The sequence below is a fragment of the Salvelinus namaycush genome, chromosome 38 (assembly GCF_016432855.1).
Source record: "Salvelinus namaycush isolate Seneca chromosome 38, SaNama_1.0, whole genome shotgun sequence".
Lineage (NCBI taxonomy): Eukaryota > Metazoa > Chordata > Actinopteri > Salmoniformes > Salmonidae > Salvelinus > Salvelinus namaycush.
Genome location: NC_052344.1, coordinates 3,330,978 through 3,345,943, shown reverse-complemented (window position 1 = coordinate 3,345,943; position 14,966 = coordinate 3,330,978). Strand labels below are relative to the sequence as shown.

At 42.8% G+C, this 14,966-nt stretch overlaps 1 protein-coding gene across 1 annotated transcript in view; it reads left to right on the top strand.

Annotated features, from left to right (window-relative positions):
* Nucleotides 1-14,423, top strand: part of LOC120031894 (putative helicase mov-10-B.1) — a 31,780-nt gene extending 17,357 nt beyond the window's left edge. Inside the window, exons 15-23 of the mRNA XM_038977719.1 lie at nucleotides 188-286; nucleotides 429-534; nucleotides 1,854-1,971; nucleotides 2,171-2,362; nucleotides 3,833-3,904; nucleotides 7,913-8,038; nucleotides 9,592-9,680; nucleotides 13,075-13,193; nucleotides 13,302-14,423. Coding sequence (XP_038833647.1) covers nucleotides 188-286; nucleotides 429-534; nucleotides 1,854-1,971; nucleotides 2,171-2,362; nucleotides 3,833-3,904; nucleotides 7,913-8,038; nucleotides 9,592-9,680; nucleotides 13,075-13,193; nucleotides 13,302-13,363 — 983 coding nt within the window. The 3' untranslated portion in view covers nucleotides 13,364-14,423. The remainder of the gene's footprint in view (nucleotides 1-187; nucleotides 287-428; nucleotides 535-1,853; nucleotides 1,972-2,170; nucleotides 2,363-3,832; nucleotides 3,905-7,912; nucleotides 8,039-9,591; nucleotides 9,681-13,074; nucleotides 13,194-13,301) is intronic.
* Nucleotides 14,424-14,966: the final 543 nt, after the last annotated feature.

Here is a 14,966-nt window from a genome sequence, read left to right as displayed (position 1 = left end):
ATATTGGCCAAATACCACACCCCCTATTGCCTTATTGCTTAAATGTATCATGGCTAAATTGTGACTGACTGATCTACAAATAATAATGATTAGTTATTTATGATGATTTGTAGATCAGTCAGTCGACAGTCACCTGCACTGTCGGCTGCAATGTCAAACAAGCCCAATAATTTGTGTGTGTGTGTAGGGCTGCTCCAACCAGAGACGGGTCAGGTGGTTCTAGCTGGAGACCCTAAACAGCTGGGACCCATCCTCAGGTCTCCTCTGGCTCTGAAACACGGCATGGGTCAGTTCCTCTTCTTTTTCCTCTACTTCCTCCTCCAAATTCTTCTTCCTCTCCCTACTCCTTGAAAATCCGTTGACATAGAAGAGCAGCTTGTAGAGGCCGCTATGATTCTGAGGACTCTCTCTCCCTATCTATCTCTTAGGTGTGTCTCTGTTGGAGAGGCTGATGAAGGATGTGTCTCTGTATCAGAAGGAGGAGAATGGAGCGTTCAACAACTGCTACGTCACCAAACTACTGAGAAACTACAGGTATGTAAGCTCTCCTGATCCGGCTGGTTTAATGAGGCCAGCACGAGCACTTTGGGAGAAAAGGACAAGCGTTGGAACTAGGGATGCAAATTTCGGTGAATTTTGCTGCCGAATTAACCGACCCTGATTTAACCGGTCAACAAACGGTTACATTTTTTCCAATCGGTGAAATGACGTGACCAACAAAAAATGCTATGCGTGCATACAAGAAACTGGCAGTTTTCATGAAGAGCTTAATGGAAACATGCAATAATATAGTCTTACAGTCAAAAGGCTATAGCCTATTATTGAACAGGCAACTCTTGTCATGAAGCAGCTAATAAACATCATTTTCAAACATTTTGCCAAAATGGAATTCGGGGGAAAACGCCATTCTATACAGCACACCTAATGCGAGCGTTTCCATATGTGACAGAGATGAAAATGTCCTTTTAGAAACATATCTAATAGCAACAAGTAGGATGTGTTGCTAATATGTGTAGGATTGGGCCTTTTGGCTTCTGGACAATGAAAGAAAGTTCATATGAAAACCAATAGAGTACCACAGTATGAGTCATAATACCCATAAAACCTAGCAGTCAAACAAGGAAATGGTTCCAATAGTTTTTCCAACATTCATTTTTCCCATAGGGGATTTTAGAAACACTTAAAATATGGGCTGTGTTTCGTGTAGGCCTACCCTGGCGTGACGTTTTGACAACCGTGTAAATCTCTGTAGGACAAGGTGACTTCTCAATATATTCGCCTATTTACCCCTCCCCTCCCCCCAAAATGAAACGGTAATTATCTGCTAATGTGGCTATCATAAAGAACTACAAATCCCATGATGCTCTGGACAAGAATGCCGAAACGAGGCAAAGGTAAGACTCTCTCGACTAACTATCTAATGTTATAGCCTACGCACTCGAATGGCGAATGGGAAGCAAGTTTTAATAACGAGTTGAGATTGAGAAAAAAAAATAAAAAATAATAATCGTGGCCGTCAACACGGTTTTTAACACGTGACTGCTTTGAGAATTGTTATTTGTTGCGCAATGACTGGGTTTACAAAGGAACGTTTCACTCCAGTATAAGCAGTTTGAGGAGCTGCTGTCTGACAGGTGATAGGCTATTCAGCTCCTCAAACTAGGTTTTGTATGCTGCGTGCGTGATAAATAACATACATGACGACTAACGAAACACACGGCAATTTAATAACACAAAATTATGCTAATTAACCTATAGACCGATAAGCATGACCAGTAAAATATATTTTTTGTTAACTGTTAGCATCCCTAATTGAAACGGTGTTTGCTTTCATTATCTCCCTCCCTCTCCAGGTCTCATCCCTCTATCCTGAAGGTGCCTAACGAGTTGTTCTATGAGGAGGAGCTGCTGGTGTTTGCTAACGAGATGATCCGGAACTCCTACTGCACCTGGGAACACCTGCCTCAGAAGGTACACACACACTGTATACACACTACACAGACAAACACACATTTAAACCAACAAGGAGCACCATCGAGGACCACTTTGGAAATTTGTTTACATGTGTCATCCTCTGGGATGAAATGGACATCTTGTGGGCCAAAAAAAGACTTTATTCAATTCAATTAATTTAATCTTAATAGCCTGCTAAGCATTGGTTTACCTCCAGAATTTCCCGGTGGTGTTCCATGGTGTAGCTGGTCGTGATGAGCGGGAGGCTACCAGTCCGTCTTTCTTTAACGTGGCGGAGATCGAGGTGCTGATGGATTACCTCAAGAAGCTGCTGCAGGGGCAGGGCAAGAGGGGCCTCGCCACAATCTCACCCAAAGACATCGGTATCATCGCCCCCTATAGAAAACAGGTGGGACTACACCCTACAGGATATATTATACTGAATAAAAATATAAACACAACATGCAACAATTTCAAAGATTCTACTGAGTTACGGTTCATAAAAGGAAATCAGTCAATTTAAATAAATTCATTAGGCCCTAATCTATGGATATCACATGACTGAATACATATATGCATCTGTTGGTCACAGATACCTTAAAAATAAGGTAGGGGTGTTTGTCAGAAAAATAGTCCGTATCTGGTGTGACCACCATGTGTCGCTCTGCATGAGGCAAATCTCCCTCGCATAGAGATGATCAGGCTGTTGATTGTGGCCTGTGGAATGTTGTCCCACTCCACAATGGCTTCTGCGAAGTTGCTGGATATTGGCGGGAATTGGAACACTCGGTCATACACGTCGATCCAGAGCATCCCAAACATGCTCAATGGGTGACATGTCTGGTGAGTATGAAGGCCATGGAAGAACTGGGACATTTTCAGCTTTCGGGAATTGTGTACAGATCCTTGCAACATGGGGCCGTGCATTATCTTGCTGAAACACGAGGTGATGGCGGTGGATGAATGGCACGACAATGGGCCTCAGGATCTAGTCACGGTATTTCTGTGCATTCAAATTGCCAATTGTTTTCGTTGTCCGTAGCTTATGAATGCCCATACCATGGGGCACTCTGTCCACAATGTTGACATCAGCAAACCGCTCGCCCACACGACGCAAAGTTGTGCACAAAATTCGCGAAAATACTATTTTTGTGCGTATGGAAGATTTTCGCAATCTTTTATTGCAGCTCATGAAACATGGGACCATGACTTTACATGTTTCGTTTATTTTTGTTCAGTATATATAACTCTTAACCATATATAATATATACAACCCTAACCCTATAGAGGGCCTGGCACACCCTATAAGATCAAATATATACAGTATAACCCGTAAAGCTATAATAGGAGTTGTAGAAATGTGAGTTGTAGATCTGTCATTCTCACTGAAACCCAGTCTAAGAAGCAGTAGATCAGTACTTTGTGTGCTATTTCTATGTTTCCTGTTCTTAAGTTTTGTTTTTGTCTCGTACTTCCAGTTTTGTACACCAGCTTCAAAAGCTGAAAATACACTATTTTTGGTTATGGAAAATCTATTTCCCAGCGGTTTTAGATGGTACAATGATTCACTACTCAATGACTGCTTGTTTTGTGACATAAATTGAGATTACGCATACTATTAGAATTTTAGCAACCAGGAAATGGCGGAGTAATTTCTTCATAGTGCAACTTTTACCGTACAGGACCACTGGGCTGCATCTTTCAAAACGCATTGGAGGAGGCGGTGCAAGGAAGGGACCTCAGATCCTCTCCTCCAATGTGTTTTGAGTGGAATTGAGGAAATAATGATGGAGGTAACAAGGATTTGAAAGCTACAGAGGCAGCAGTTGTAAAGCCCTGCCGTAGCTCATATAGAATGTTTGTTTGTTTCTGTGTGAAGGTGGAGAAGATCCGTAAAGCCTTGAAGACGCTGGAGAAAGACTTCAAATCGACCAGCATCAAAGACCTGAAGGTGTGGAGAGACATTACTAAATCAATCTCTTCTTTCTGTCTGTCTTGATCTCTTTGTCTGTCTGTCTGTCTCTCTCTCTCTCTGTCTGTCTCTCTCTCTGGGCAATTCCACGGTAAGAGTGATGCTGAGACTTAGATTGTTCACTTTAAACTGAATGCCAAACAAAAACCAATGATTGCAAAGTTAAACAAACCCACATTTACTTGAAAAACAGTGCAGATGCTAAGTTTGGTAGAAGAATGACGGCACCAACAGCCAAACCGTCATTCTGATTTTCAAGTAAATGTGTTTCTGTAAAATGTTCTGTGGAAATTGGTCAAATGTAGTCCTTCTGCAAAAATATGTATGGTTTGTTTACCTTTGCAATCATTGTTTTTTTTGTTAGATATACATTTTTATATACACAGAAAACTCTGTGGAATTGTCCCAATCTCTTTCTCTCTCTGTCTCTCTTCCCACTACTGAATCTCTGTCACTCTGTTATCTTTAACCCTTTACAATTGTGGTAATCGGCCTATATTGGTAATGCAAAATTGAAATGGTTCAAACAGAATAAATATGAGAAGTATATGCATACCCCCCACCAGGTTTCTGATCACTACTCTGTTTCCTTTTCTGTCCCCCTCTCCGCCAACTCTACCCATTCAGCCACTGCCAGATGCTCATGCGCTGTCGCTCTCTCTCGCCCCCACTGCTCTCTCCTCTTCTCCTCTTCTCCATCCTGTTTCTTGATTCTGCCTCTTCGACCCTACTCTCCTCTTTCCGCTTCCTATGACAGTCCCCTTTCCTCCTGTCCGGCTCGACTCTCTCCCCCTGCTCCATGGCTGAGTGACTCATTGCATGCTTACAGAACAGGAGGAAAACTAAACTTCCAGAGGACCTATCATCCTTTCACTCCCTCCTCTATACCTTCTCTTCCTCTGTATCAGTGGCTAAAGCCACTTTCTAAAACTGAATTTCAAGCTTCTGCCTATAACCCTAGTAAACTCTTTTCCACCTTCTCCTCCCTCCTTATCCCCCCCCCCCCTCTCTGTGAACCACTTTGTCAACCAATTGAATACGTTTTACGACATCTGCCCAGTCTAGTGAGGTACAGCAGCCCGACAACCTGCCCAGTCGACCCCATCTCTGGAGACCTCACTTCCCTCATCAACTCATCCCTTAACAATTGGCTGCGTCCCATCTGACTCTTTCGCTATCTCTATCAGAATGATCATCTTGACCCTAACCAGTCAGGCTTCAAGACGGGTCACTCAACCGAGGTTGCTCTCCTCTGTCACGGAGGCTCGCCGCACTGCCAAAGCGGACTCTCCTTGGTTCTCATTCTTCTAGATCTGCTGCCTTTGACACCGTGAACCATCAGATTCTCCTCTCCACCCTCTCAGGTCTGGGCGTCTCTGCACACCCTTGGATTGCATCCTACCTGGCAGGCCGCTCCTACCAGGTGACGTGGAGAGAATCTGTGTCTGTACCACGTACTATCACTACTGGTGTCCCCCAGAGCTCAGTTCTAGGCCCTCTCCTCTTCTCTCTATACACCAAGTCACTCGGCTCCATCATATCCTCACATGGTCTCTCCTATCATTGTTATGCGGATAACACTCATACCCCCCCCCCCCCCCCCCCCCTCCTTCTGACACCGAGGTGGCGACATGCATCTCTGGATGCCTGGCAGATACAGTATCTCAGCTTGAATATCTGCCCAACACCTCAAGCTCCACCTCGACAAGACTGAGTTGCTCTTCCTCCTGAGGAAAGGCCTGCACACTCCAAGAACTCTAAATCACGATTGACAACTCCACAGTGTCCCCCTCCTAGAGTGCAAAGAACCTTGGCGTGACCCTGGACTATTCCCTGTGGTTCTCTGCAAACATCACTGCAGCGACTCGCTCCTGCAGGTTCATGCTCTACAACATCCGTAGAGTACGACCCCACCTCACACAGGACGCGACGCAGGTCCTAATCCAGGCACTTGTCATCTCCTGTCTGGACTACTGCAACTCACTCTTGGCTGGGCTCCCCGCTTGTGCCATCAAACCTTCCCAAGTTCACCCCGCTCCTCCGCACATTCCACTGGCTTCCAGTCGAAGCTCGCATCCACTACAAGACCATGATACTTGCCTACAGAGCAGCAAGAGGAACTGCCCCTCTCTACCTTCAGGCTATGCTCAAACCCTACACCCCAACCCGAGTACTCCGTTCTGCCACCTCTGGTCTCTTGCTCTCCCAACCCTACAGGAGGGCCGCTCCCGCTCAGCCCAGTCCAAGCTCTTCTCTGTTCTGGCACCCCAATGGTGGAACCAGTTTTCCCTTGAAGCTAGGACAGCAGAGTCCCTGCCCATCTTCTGAAAACATCTGAAACTCTACCTCTTCAAAGAGTATCTTAAATAATCCCACAGCACCTCCTCCCGCCTCCCCCTACACTAACACTCACACTTTACTCCCCCCCCCCCCCCCCCCTTTACAAGCTCTGTCTTTGCTGACAGTTACTTTATTGAGGAAAAATGTACTTACTATGACTAATATGTGGTTGTCCCACATAGCTATCTTAAAATGAATGCACTGTAAGTCGCTCTGGATAAAAGGGTCTGCTAAATGACTAAAATGTACATGTAAAATATAGCAATTGAAAGGGAACACTTTGGAGATTATGGGGAAATTATAAGACCAAAGGTGAGGACAACCTGACACAGGACTGAATCTAAAAATGACACTTGATTTTATGTGCAATTTACATTTACTGTACTTTTCGCAGAATTTGTCTAACAAATTCAGTGAAATAATCTGGATACATTCGGTAACATAATAAGAATATTCAAAAAAATGACAAGGGTTTGAATAAGATGTTTACCTGGTGTCTTCAAGTGGCTACACCTCTCCAGAGTGTGGATAGTTACTAAATCATTTCAATGCACTTTTATGACTCAAGGGAAGAGACTTCAACTATTAGGTGCTTTTTTGAGCTCTCCTAGCTGTGCCGTTGAGGTACTTAAGACGGCACACAAGTATTTGTTTGTTTGGAACACAACCCTGCATCCCCATCACACAAATACTGTTTAGCAATCCAAAAACGGTCCATTTATAAATCGCAATCTGGGTCAGGTGGTCATCATTTGAACGCTTATTGTATTGCCAACATGACTAGCTAATTTATAAAATACCATCTTACAGTGCTAGGCTTTCACAAGGCACTTCAGAGAAACAGATAATACATTTTTTCTGCGCTTAGAATGGATTCACGAGAGCATTCAGACGCGTGTTCCGCTGCCAATTTTCTTCACGACACGACAAATGACGTCATGTCATCCTTGTAACTGTAAATCAAACATAGCGATCCTAAATGTTGATCCTGTAGATGACGTGAGTTTTATAAGTATGGAAAGGTGAACGTTTGTACTCAGGGGTGTGTGGTTTGCTTGTTTGACATCAAAAGTGGTGTTCATTATCATCCTCAATGTCTCATCTTTCAGAACACATCAAGTGCTCTTGAATTACAGCATTCCCCTTTCTCAGACAACAAAAAAGTTGCGTTAGGGATTGGGGCATTTTGTTGTTGTGCTTGGTGCTCACATTTAGAGCGTCTGTCAGTTGAATCCCATAGAGCGCTTTAAAGCGGAGACCCTGAGGTCTGACATAATGTATTGCATCTTACTGTACAGCCACTGTGTTCCAATTTAGGCACTTATCAGTGACCAAGTCTGCCATTTTCAACCTGTATATGGGTTGTGAGTGTAAAGGGCTACAGATATTTGCGGTGGCTAATTAACAGTAAATAAGTCAATTGTTTCACCCCACAGTTAGCCAGGATGTTTAGCTAACAGCTAGCTAAAGTGGTTTACAGTTTGGTAACAATCTCCCCTACACTCTCTTCTGCTAGCTACGGTAGTGCTGCCATGTCAATAACATGCTGTTTACGATGAGCTCTTGTGATGCACCTTCCATGCGTATTGTGGGGCATGTGTGTGCGGGGCTGTGTACGGAGCTAAACTATGTGTGCGTGTCTGTTAGGTGGGGTCAGTGGAGGAGTTCCAGGGTCAGGAGAGGAGGGTGATCCTGGTCTCGACGGTCCGCAGCAGCGCCAAGTACGTCCAGACAGACCAACACTTCAGCCTTGGTTTCGTCAAAAATGAGAAGGTACATACATATACACACTTAATATACAATTTAAGAGGACTTCTAGCAAGAAAAAACAACAGGAACGCAGTAGGTGATTTGTCAATTGAGTAATATGTATTTTAATAAACCCGTCAAACACTTTTCTCGACAAAAATAAATAAAATCAATCTACAAGTAATGTAATTCAACGCATAGTTTTCACAAACGCAAATATTCCATGAAAATTTTCAGTCAGCCAGTACCCTTAAAGAATCCTCAATTGAATCAATAAAAAAGCGGTCAGGATGGGCCTGGATACATTTAACCATGCTCAAATTCATAGACAAAGCTATGGATGCAAGGACTGACCAGCCATTATATCAAAATTATAGTTTGAACCGTGTTTTGAGGCTATACAGTGTTTGTTTATATTTGCATTGTTTACAAACGTTGGAGTAAAACGAGCTTATGTTTTGGTTCCTGATGGGGTACGCAATTGAACTAGGCTCATGAGGCATTTTTAAAATGATATTCTTTAAGAATCAATGGGTAGATATCATTCATAAGTCCGAAAATGGATGTTGCAACTTGACCTTTATGTTTTGGTTAAGTTAAGGTTTAGTCTATTGAGACCAATGACTGTACATATGAATGGACAAAGCCATTGATCATGTGACGCCATTCATTTCACAGTGTGTAAAAATGTACTTTAAACATGTGCTTCAGCACTCGGCGGTCCAGTTCTGTGAGCTTGTGTGGCCTACCCCTTCGTGACTGAGCCGTTGTTACTTCTAGACGTTTCCACTTCACAGTTACAGCACTTACAGTTGACCGGGGCAGCTCTAGCAGGGCAGAAATTTGACGAACTGACTTGTTGGAAAGGTGGCATCCTATGAAGGTGCCACATTGAAAGTCACGGAGCTCTTCAGTATGGGCCATTCTACTGCCAATGTTTGTCTATGGAGATTGAATGGCTGTGGCCTCGATTTTACACACCTGTCAGCAACAGGTGTGGCTGAACAAGCCGAATCCACAAATTTCTTTCACACATACTTTTGTGTGTATAATACATTTTCAGGGCGAACTTCTTAAAGTGGTAGTGCTCATTTTAGGCCACATCTATCTTTCATACAAAATTGAATTATTTAAACATAGGGCAGAGAATTATTTCATATCATTTCCCGATGGTGATTTTTCATAGCTTGATTTGTGCACTGTTATATGTGGCAGTGTCACAGTATACTGTACTGCACAAACAGCACACACACACACGTATCAACACCAGTGGTTCCCAAATTTGGAGTTTGGACCCTATATGGGATCCCTTGAGAAAATCTGTAATCTTATCAAACAAATAACTTTTCTCGCTTCAAATTGGTATAGAACACAACCTTTTAGTATCAACTAAGGGCCTTTTACATTATTAGAATGCACTTTCATGGCATTATTATGTGTTGGACAGCCTGCAGGACCTAAAATTGACTGAATATGAACACACAGCGTTCACTAAGAATATACTTTTGTGCATAAACAGTTTGATCTACACACACACCACAGTGACAGTGCTGACCACCTGCTCTCTATGTGTCCAGAGGTTCAACGTGGCGGTGACCAGAGCCAAAGCCCTGCTGATCGTGGTGGGAAACCCCTTAGTGCTGCGAGGAGACCCCACCTGGGGCAGGTACGTACTGACCCTAACCCGAGTGGCGCAGCGGTCTAAGGCACTGCATCTCAGTGCTAGAGGCGTCACTACAGGCACTGGCTTGATCCCGGGCTGTATCACAACCGGCCGTGATCGGGAGTCCCATAGGGCGGCGCTCAACTGGCCCAGCGTCATCCGGGTTAGGGGAGGGTTTGGCTGGGGTAGGCCGTCATTGTAAAATAAGAATTTTGTTCTTAACTGACTTGCCTAGTTAAATGAAGGTTAAATAAAAGAAACCCTTAGGGTTGAGAGGAGACCCCATATGGGGCAGGTATGTCCTGACCCCTAACCCTTAATGCTGAGAGGGACCGCACCTGGGGAAGGTAGGTACCAGTGGAGGCTCTTCAGAGGAAGAAGTGGAGGACCATATTCTTCAGTGAATTTCTAAATAAAAATAGTGAAACTAAAAAGCTATCCTTTTTAGATAAGACTATACTAAATATATTCACGTCACCAAATAATTGAATAAAACACACTGTTGTGCAATGAAGGTCCTGTTGCTCAGGTGGCGCAGTGTTCTAAGGCACTGCATCTCGGTGCAAGAGGCGTCACTACAGTCTCTGGTTCGAATCCAGGCTGTATCACATCCTGGGCACATTGGGCACACAATTGGCCCAATGTTGGCCGGGGTAGGCCATCATTGTAAATAAGAATTACCAAGAGTGTGCAAAGCGGTCATCAAGGCAAAGGGTGGCTACTTTGAAGAACGAATATAAAATACAGTTGAAGTCGGAAGTTTACATACACTTAGGTTGGACTGATTAAAACTCGTTTTTCAACCACTCCACAATGTCTTGTTAACAAACTATAGTTTTGGCAAGTCGGTTACGACATCTACTTTGTGCATGACACAAGTAATTCCAGTGAGTCAGAAGTTTACACGCACTAAGTTGACTGTGCCTTTTAAACAGCTTGGAAAATTTCAGAAAATGATGTCATGGCTTTAGAAGCTTCTGATAGGCTAATTGACATCATTTGAGTCAATTGAGTGTGGAGGTGTACCTGTGGATGTATTTCAAGGCCTACCTTCAAACTCAGTGTCTCTTTGCTTGACATCATTGGGAAATCAAAAGAAATCAGCCAAGACCTCAGAAAAAAAATATGTAGACCTCCACAAGTCTGGTTCATCCTTGGGAGCAATTTCCAAATGCATGAAGGTACCAATTTCATCTGTAAACACAACAGTACGCAAGTATAAACACCATGGGACCACGCAGCCGTCATACCGCTCAGGAAGGAGACACGTTCTGTCTCCTAGAGATGAACGTACCTTGGTGCGAAAAGTGCAAATCAATCCCAGAACAACAGCAAAGGACCTTGTGAAGATGCTGGAGAAAGAAGCCACTGCTCCAAAACCGCCATAAAAAAAGCCATACTACGGTTTGCAACTGCACATGGGGACAAAGATTGTACTTTTTGGAGAAGTGTCCTCTGGTCTGATGAAACAAAAATAGAATTGTTTGGTCATAATGACCATCGTTATGTTTGGAAGAAAAAGGGGGAGGCTTGCAAGCCGAAGAACACTATCCCAACCATGAAGCACGGGGGTGGCAGCATCATGTTGTGGGGGTGCTTTGCTGCAGAAGGGACTGGTGCACTTCACAAAATAGATGGCATCATGAGGGGAAATTATGTGGATATTTTGAAGCAACATCTCAAGACATCAGTCAGGAAGTTAAAGCTTGGTCGCAAATGGGTCTTCCAAATGGACAATGACCCCAAGCATACTTCCAAAGTTGTGGCAAAATGGCTTAAGGACAACAAAGTCAAGGTATTGGAGTGGCCATCCTAAAGCCCTGACCTCAATCCTATAGAACATTTGTGGGCGGAACTGAAAAAGCGTGTGCGAGCAAGGAGGCCTACAAACCTGACTCCGTTACACCAGCTCTGTCAGGAGGAATGGGACAAAATTCACCCAACTTATTGTGGGGAAACTTGTGGAAGGCTACCTGAAACGTTTGACCCAAGTTAAACAATTTAAAGGCAATGCTCCCAAATACTAATTGAGTGTATGTAAACTTCTGACCCATTGGGAATGTGATGAAAGAAATAAAAGCTCTCTACTATACTCTCTACTATATACTATTATTTTGACATTTCACATTCTTAAAATAAAGTGGTGATCCTAACTGACCTAAGACAGGGAATTTTTACTAGGATTAAATGTCAGGAATTGGAAAACTCGTTTTGTGAATTGTGAAAAACTGTTTAAATGTATTTGGCTAAGGTGTATGTAAACTTCCGACTCCAACTGTATATTTTGATTTGTTTAATACTTTTTGGGTTATTACATGATTCCATATGTGTTATTTCGTAGTTTTGATGTTTTCACTATTATTCTACAATGTAGAAAATAGTAAAAATATAGAAAAACCCTGGAATGAGTAGGTGTGTCCAAACTTTTGCCTGGTACGGTGTGTGTATATATATATATATATATAAACTCAGCAAAAAAAGAAACGTCCCTTTTTCAGGACCTTGTCTTTCAAAGATAATTCGTAAAAATCCAAATAAATTCACAGATCTTCATTGTAAATGGTTTAAACACTGTTTCCCATGCTTGTTCAATAAACAATTAATGAACATGCACCTGTGGAACGTTCGTTAAGACACTAACAGCTTACAGACGGTAGGCAATTAAGGTCACAGTTATGAAAACTTAGGACACTAAAGAGGCCTTTCTACTGACTCTAAATAACACCAAAGAAAGATGCCCAGGGTCCCTGCTCATCTGTGTGAACGTGCCTTAGGCATGCTGCAAGGAGGCATGAGGACTGCAGATGTGGCCCTACTGTGAGACATCACACCTGCGAGACAGGTACAGGATGGCATCATGAGGTAGGAAAATTGTGGATATATTGAAGCAACATCTCAAGACACCAGTCAGGAAGTTAAAGCTTGGTTGCAAATGGACAATGACCCCAAGCATACTTCTAAAAGTTGTGGCAAAATGGCTTAAGGACAACAGTCAAGGTATTGGAGTGGCCATCATAAAGCCCTGACCTCAATCCTATAGAACATTTGTGGGCAGAACTGAAAAAGCACGTGCGAGCAATGAGGCCTACAAACCTGACTCAGTTACACCAGCTCTGTCAGGAGGAATGGGCCAAAATTCATCCAACTTATTGTGGGAAGCTTGTGGAAGGCTACCTGAAACATTTGACCCAGGTTAAACAATTTAAAGGCAATGCTACCAAATACTAATTGAATGTATGCAAACTTCTGACCCACTGGGAAAGTGATGAAAGAAATAAAAGCTGAAATAAATCATTCTCTCTACTATTATTCTGACATTTCACATTCTTAAACTGTACGAATTAATCAACTAAGGAACCCTAACCCCTCTCTCACTCCCCCTTCTCTCTCCCTCCAGTTTCCTCCAGTTCTGTTCCCTGGGGGGGGGGAAGACAGGGTTTGACTCCTCCCAGGCTGAGGGAGAGGAGGAGGTGGTGGAACGCCTAGCTGCCCTCTGTTTACAGGCTGATCCCCACGGTAACACACACAGACAAACGTACACTTCAAACTGTTCAAAAATATAAAATAAATGTTTAATTTTGGAAGTTAACTGTTTGTCTCTCACTCTCACTCACACACATCCAGTGGAGACAGAGGAGAGTGAGGTTCAGCAGCAGATCGAACCAGAGTGGAGGAACGAGCAGTGAGAGACACGCACATCGTACAGGAGACCCAACGACCGTACTGATCAGGATTCAATTCTTCCTACAAACATCCTGTCATCCCTAGTAGAGGTTTTCAAAGTGTGAGGCACGCTTCTGCCAGAGTTTCATCTAAGGAATTCCAAATCAAATTGTATTCAGTTCTCTAATAATGAATAAATACGTTTTAAAAAAGAGGTGTCCCAGCTTTTGGGGCACGGTTGTCTTGATGTTCTCTGAATGGAGGCCCACTGTCTCAGACTTTGAAAGCGCCTGCCCTAGTACTACTGCACTAAGTAACATTTGGTACCAGGCCAATGTTATTGTATAATTTCAAAACAAGGACCAACATTTTCCTATTCCATACCAGGTGAACTTCCTATGAGATCTATCAGGACCAGTCCTCTAGGATAGTGAATTTATTTATAAAATGACTTTGTACCCTCCATCTATGCTGGTGTTAGTTTTATTAGTATGACACGGACTGAGACCAGGATTAAATCCCATCGCCCTTTGTCGGCTATGCAGCCTTTAATGGAAATGTTCCTGCGTTCGCGGCTCAATCAGAAATTACCTTTAAAGGCCTACTCCAGTCTCTGTATTTATACTTGGGATATTGCTTTTCAACAGGAACCTTTTTTTTATCACCGGAGGATGTCTTTTTAAAGTGATTTTGGCAATTAAGCTTGACATTTTAAAGGGATAGTGCGTGATTTTTACAATCCTTTTTTCTACTTACTCAGAGTCCAATGAACTCATGGATACCATTTGTATGTCTCTGCGTGCAGTTTGAAGGAAGCATAAGGTAGTTTCACGAGCGATTGCTAACTTGTGTTAATGCAATGTACGCTAGTTAGCAACTTCCTTCAAATTACACCTAGAGAGTTCATCTCATGGATGGCTGTATGTCTGTTGAGGTCCTGCCTTTAAAATCCTGTGCTGCTGCTCCTCTACTGTTCGCTAGAGGTTCAGTTCCCGATAAATTCATCAAACTATTTCTCTGCCGGTGTGTCTGACCTTGTTGATGTAATCAAAGATAAACTGGAATAAATCATTATATGTCTGATCTATTGTCAAGATTTTAACCACAGAGATCCTATTAAATTACTAATAGGTAATTATGCTTTTAACTTGTTAAAATGTTTCTCTCTCCTTCCGTGGTGCGTTCAGTATGGCAGAAATGTTGCTCTATTCATGACATTTCTATCTGCAAAGTTCCACTGCTAGAAGCTATTTATTACCACATCTCTTCAATTAGAGGGAATCAGCAAGCCAATACCATTTAAAAATACTTTATTAACATTTTCAATTTGTCAAGATGATTAATAATCATCAAACAGGGAGGGGCTACCTGAACTTGTCTAATAAGAAACACTCGTTTACATTTTCATAACATTTTGCTATGTTGTGCCCTAATGAATATGACCCAGTTGATCTTGAAAAGAAGTAAAGCAGCAGAGCCTGATGGGTATTTCTGAGTCCAGGATCCGTATGTATCAAGCATCTCAGGATAGGAGTGCTGATACGGAATCAGGTTCCCTCGGTCCATGTCATTTTATTCATTATGATGTAAAAGGCTAAACTGATCCTAAATCAGCACTTCTATTCT